Source organism: Sinocyclocheilus rhinocerous, unplaced genomic scaffold, assembly GCF_001515625.1.
Source record: "Sinocyclocheilus rhinocerous isolate Xijiao unplaced genomic scaffold, SAMN03320098_v1.1 scaffold311, whole genome shotgun sequence".
In the NCBI taxonomy this organism is placed as follows: Eukaryota; Metazoa; Chordata; class Actinopteri; order Cypriniformes; family Cyprinidae; genus Sinocyclocheilus; species Sinocyclocheilus rhinocerous.
The window spans coordinates 344,129-350,031 of NW_015623669.1; the positions used below are offsets into that span (position 1 = coordinate 344,129).

Sequence of the window (5,903 nt, forward strand, 5' to 3'; positions counted from 1 at the left end):
AATGAAAACGTACTTACAGTCTGTGAGTCAGAACAGCCGGGATTGTAGTCTACTCTCCCAGGATCAGGAAACAGTCCTCCATAAACGAGAATGCTTGAGAACGGCGCGGCCGGCGGGCTTGAGGCAACCACATGTGACGACCCCGGGCTGGACTCCGCTTCGTCCACGGTGAAAGCTGTTCCGGCGATCCACAGCGCAAAGTTGATGTATTTCTTTGGATTTGAGACTTTAGTCTTTGCAACTTTACAGATCTTCTTTATGCACCAAGAGCTTGTAACACTCCAAAGAGAAAGGAAAAATTTAAATCGCATCATATGACCCCTTTAAAGTTAAGATACTGGGACTTCACCTCATGGACATAGGAAAGAAAACAAAGCTTTTCCACTTTTCAGTCAGGTTAACATATATTCATTTAAAAAAACAATATAACCTAATACTATTATAGGTTTTTTATATTGTGAATCAGTGTTTATTTTTATATCTTCAGGTTTTATTTTCACTTTAGTTTAAATTTGATTAATTTTGTTAATAAAACCTGTGACTTATGTAAAACATGAATTAAGATATTTTGAAGAATGATAGGGACCAAACAGTTTCAGGTTCCATTGACTTTCATATAATTCTTTAATGGGAACTGAAACTCTTAAGTAACCAACATTCTTCCAAATCTTCTTTTATGTTCCACAGAATAAACTCGTACAGGTTTGAAACAAAACTCTGTTCAGATGGGTTCTGTTTTTAATATTAATTTAATATTTTTAATAGTTCTAATCAAAAGAATATGATTGTTAAAGTAAAGCTACTATATGACCAATGGCTCACAAGATTGTTTATAATGAACAGAGCGTTTATTACCACTGATTCTGAACTAGATATGATTTATTTCCGGTTTATTATGACATCATGAAAGCATTACAGACGTTTTCACAAAAAAACTGCAGTAAAACTCCACAAGGCATTTTTGTTTAATGCTTACAAGCAGGTGTCAACATTGAAGGAATGCTTGGTTGTGCACTGTATATTAATAGGCTAGATTTCACTTATTAAAGGCACTGCCCTGAACTATAAAGAAAAGAAAACAGAAAAAAAAAACATATACCAAACATATACAAAAGTAGCGGTTCAACATATAAAGACCCAGTCTAGATGAGTGAGTGTGAACATTTACAGATTGTGAAGATAACAGCATTGCGGTCACATTTACCGCTCTTCAGCGAGTTTTCGCGGGCGAAATCCAAGTCCACCTGATCGGGAGTTTCGCGTGAGAGCGAACCATTTCCCGCGCACAGATTTTCCAACAGGATTCGCCGCTTTGAGCAAAAGAAAGTGGCGAAAATTTGGTTTGAAACCGTTTTCTGTGTGAGCTTAATACATCGCTACACTACTGATAATAAATAAAAAAAATGTTGCCCGTGAAATTCTATAAAGACCCAGTCTAGAAGTGAGTGTCTGAACATTTACAGATTGTGAAGATAACAGCATTGCGGTCACATTTACCGCTCTTCAGCGAGTTTTCGCGGGCGAAATCCAAGTCCACCTGATCGGGAGTTTCGCGTGAGAGCGAACCATTTCCCGCGCACAGATTTTCCAACAGGATTCGCCGCTTTGAGCAAAAGAAAGTGGCGAAAATTTGGTTTGAAACCGTTTTCTGTGTGAGCTTAATACATCGCTACACTACTGATAATAAATAAAAAAAATGTTGCCCGTGAAATTCCGCTAACGTGACCGCACCGGAACAGAGGATTGCTGCAGTAACGTTACATGTTTCAAGCACCAATTCAACAGGAACATAACATGGAGAAACAGGTAAATAATTTGTAAACCTACGATATAACCTGACTCTTGAGTGTCTTTTCAAATGTAAAACACTACTATATGTATAACCAGAGTAAAAGAAAAAGACATGTTATTTTAGGTTAATGTTTAGTAAACCCTATGTAAATAATAGCAAGTGTTTGCTATACAGATCTTCTATACACACTTAAATATTTAAAAGACCATTTAGGTTAATTAATTTTGTCTTCAGTCACTGTTTGTTCTCCATCTGCCCAGTTTTGTAATCATATTACAACAACCTGTGCTTTAACTCTCTTTCTCAACCTTGGACTTCCCCCTCTGGGCCCGGTTCTCTGAGAACCATAAAAAGCATTCATTTTATCTCAAAGAGGAGGAACACCAATTTTGACAATTGTTAAAGTGTTTTATTCAAGTAAAGAGAGTCCTCCTTAAACCAAAAATAAACTAAAGTGAAGGTGGCGGAAGAACTATCCATCTAAAGAGAAATTTCACCAGAAAGAAGAGATTTTGACACTCCTTGACTTCCACATAATATCATTTGTGGTAATCATGGAATTCTGGGAAGGGCTCTGTGATGTTTACCCTGTGAACTGCAGTGATCATTCACCAGTAAGCAACCGGAATCCTCCTTTTTGCTATAAATACAGAAACAAAAGAGCTACGTGATGATACCATATGAACATAAATGCACATAGTGCCTGCACTTGAGCAAAGCACCACATGGGGACAGAAATATTTTGTACATAAAAAACAAACTGCATATGTGATAAACAGGCTTTTAAATAGAGGCGATGGTGAAAGTGAATGTTACAGTCGATGACCGTTCAAAATCTGATTGGCTGTCGTCGATACCGACGTCTTGAAGAAATTATGCTCTTTTAGTTTCAAGTGCTCAGACAGGTCCAGCTTTATCTTCGCCTCTTCAGTGTCACTATGAATCGCTGCTATCAACTCGTCTGGGAAGAAGACACAACCGTGAGTTACTGTAACAGAATGAGTGTGTTTGGGTGGGTGAACGGGGTGTTGTGGCATCAGTGAGATCATGTGATGTGGGAGTGAGTTCAAGAGAGCAGCTCAGAGTCTTACCAAGTGATTCGAATCCTCTCTCAGGACGAATGTAGCCGACCATGGCCACACTCAACATTTGACCGTAGAAATCTTCCTTAAACTTGTGGATCACATGTGTTTCCTGTTACACAGAGAGATAAATACATGATATCTGACATAAGAGATGTACTATTAATCTATACTGCTATTACATAATACCATTTAATGAATGCAAAGATATCAACGGGTCTATAGCTTGTAGATGTCTGCACACTAGAAAGGATGACATGGACATACCATGGACTTCTTTGTGTTTTTGTAGTAAGGGTTCCAGCCGATGCTCATCACCATCTTGTGAATGTCTCCGTTATCCACGCATGCCCACCCGTAGTAGATTCCAGTGCTAATGTCAGCAGGGAGATTGTCTACAACCGACTCTGGGAAGTTCGCTGGGATGGGAATGGAAAGAAAACATTAGCTCTAGTAAGAATAAATACTGGCTTCATATTTTCTTTAATCAGTGTTTATATTTTGAGACATGACAAACTTGACAAGTAAGGGATAATTTACAGCCATTTATTATCAGAGAATACTTTGCTACCTGACAGATAAAAATACATGCACATGAAGTCATGATTTTACCGTATTTTCCAGATTATGAGGGGGCATTTACACAACACTGTTTTCAACTACAAACAGAAAACTTTAGGCATTTTGAAAACGGGTTTTAAAGTGCAAGTTCTTGAAAACGATACTGTTACTGTCTCTATGTAATCTACAAAATTAGAATTTCTAAAAATGGTAACGAATGCCAGTATCAGCAGAACCATTCAGGCATCACTAGCGTCAATATAAAACATGATACAGGAAACACAAAAGTAGTGTTGCCATGGACACAGACATAGTGTGAGCTACCATGAGGTTAATCAATGGTATGTGCTTTTCTAGAAGCCATCAGACTGCATTATTTCAACTTATTTTTTTTAAAACGGTTGTTTAACAGCTGTATTTCTGGTGAAAAAACTACATTGCTCATGATTCTGAAGAGAAATCCACCAATCAGAGAATAAGGTCAAGCAAATTGCCAAAACTCCCTTTAAGCACTGTGAGTGCAGTCAGTTTCCCTGCGCTCTCAAACTACTTAAATTACTTATATTACTTATACTGCAATAAACCTACAATATATTGTTTCTCTTTCTCTTTTCATATTTCTCCATCGATTTTAAATGGGTTGTCATTCACAACGCTTCATGGGATTGTAGTTCTTTCCCTCGTTAAAGCTGTTAAGTACAGTCTTGTCATTTTGTCCGATTTTCAAGTACTTTTTGCTTCAAACCAAAGATTGTAATTTTGTGATTCACCTCTTAGCTCGTTAGTTTGGTTCATTACTTCTAACTCTTTAAGACTTCTATAAAATCCCTATGGGAAAAATGAATAGGGAACCAAGGCCGCTGACAGATGGGCGGGCACTGTTGCGCTCACGGTCGTGTCTGGCCAATCACAATCAAACATTTTACAGAAGCGTGTTGTAAGACCTATAACCTGTAAGTGAAGTTATATAATAATATGGCCATTGCTTTTGCTGAACGGTAACATTCATTACAAGAGTAAACTTACTGGTGTGATGTTTACAACTGATATTAAACTGAATACGTTTAATTTCAAGCAAACTCTTTATTACACGTTTCTCGAATGACATCAACATGAATTGATCTCCTATTGAGTGTAAAGAAAGTCAAATAATTAACAGCCTGTTTTTAATACAAGTTTAATGATTAGTTCACCTAGGGCTGGACAATAATTCAATATCAATATGTATCATGATATAATTTTTTTCAATAACGGTGATATGATTTTTTAACACATTTCCGATATTTCGATATACATTACCAGTTTCCCATACATTGATTTATTTGTGCCGTTTGACTTCGTTGAATAAACATGAGCACTGCACGTTTCAAAATCATAACACGGCGCGGGTGTTTTATATGAATGTATCTCTGAAGGGAATGGACTGTCTTCAGAAAAGTTTCGAAGGCGTTTTCATTTTATCTGATAAAGAAGCATTCATTACTCGTCATTGATTACAGCCATTACTGGAGAAACCGCTAGTTTTATCACTCTAAAAGCGCCTCCTGCTGCCAGAGAATGAGTTTTCATTTTAAATAAGCCCGTCTCCAGCAACATTTCCAGTTTTTGTTGTTGTTCAATTTTTTTGTTTTCTGCAGCGACTCGGAGCACTTTTCATACCCTTTTTTCTGACTGAAGCACATTTGTTTCAATCTATAAGAATAATCAGCCTACACTACCAGTCAAAAGTTTTTGAACAGTAAGATTTTTAAAGGTTTTTTTTTTTTTTAAGAATTCTCTTCTGCTCACCAAGGCTGCATTTATTTGATCCAAAGTACAGCAAAAACAGTAAAATGTTAAAATATTTTTACTATTTAAAATTGCTTTATATTTGAATAGATTTTAAAATGTAATTTATTCCTGTGATCATACATAGGTAAATTTTCAGCATCATTACTCCAGTCTTCAGTGTCACATGATCCTTCAGAAATCATTCTAATATGCTGATTTGCTGATTATCAATATTTAAAACAGTTGAGTAAAATTTTTTTTTCAGGATTCTTTGATGAATAGAAAGATCCAAAGATCAGCATTTATCTGAAATAAAAAGCTTTTGTAACATTATACACTATTCCATTCAGTATAATTTTTATTATTTTTTTGGGAAAGAAATGATAGAAATTAATACTTTTATTTAGCAAGGATGCTTAAAATTGATCAAAAGTGATGATAAAGGCATTTATAATGTTACAAAAGATTTCTATTTCAGATAAATAGTGTTCATATCGATATCGGAAATATATCGTATCGACCGAAATTAAGAAATATATCGTGATATCAATTTAGGCCATATCGTCCAGCCCTATGTGATACTGATTGTAAAGTTGTACTCTTTCTTACTTCCCTTCGGATGTTTATTCATGTTTATTTTGTGCTGAAACTGCTATTAATGTGGAGGAGATGATCAGTTCACGTGCGCCTCGCGCTGC

General features: G+C 36.2%; 1 protein-coding gene and 1 long non-coding RNA gene across 2 annotated transcripts in view; both read right to left on the reverse strand.

Annotated features, from left to right (window-relative positions):
* Positions 1-950: 950 nt before the first annotated feature.
* Positions 951-1,414, reverse strand: LOC107723640 (uncharacterized). The gene is made up of 2 exons (XR_001637946.1): positions 1,300-1,414; positions 951-1,244 (listed from the first exon to the last, which is right to left on the reverse strand). It is a non-coding gene; the product is annotated as an uncharacterized LOC107723640 (long non-coding RNA).
* A 285-nt stretch (positions 1,415-1,699) lies between these two features.
* Positions 1,700-5,903, reverse strand: part of LOC107723557 (riboflavin kinase-like) — a 7,538-nt gene continuing 3,334 nt past the window's right edge. Inside the window, exons 2-4 of the mRNA XM_016532285.1 lie at positions 3,142-3,293; positions 2,884-2,986; positions 1,700-2,753 (exon numbers count right to left, since the gene is read on the reverse strand). Of these exons, the coding sequence (XP_016387771.1) occupies positions 2,605-2,753; positions 2,884-2,986; positions 3,142-3,293 (404 nt within the window). The 3' untranslated portion in view covers positions 1,700-2,604. The remainder of the gene's footprint in view (positions 2,754-2,883; positions 2,987-3,141; positions 3,294-5,903) is intronic.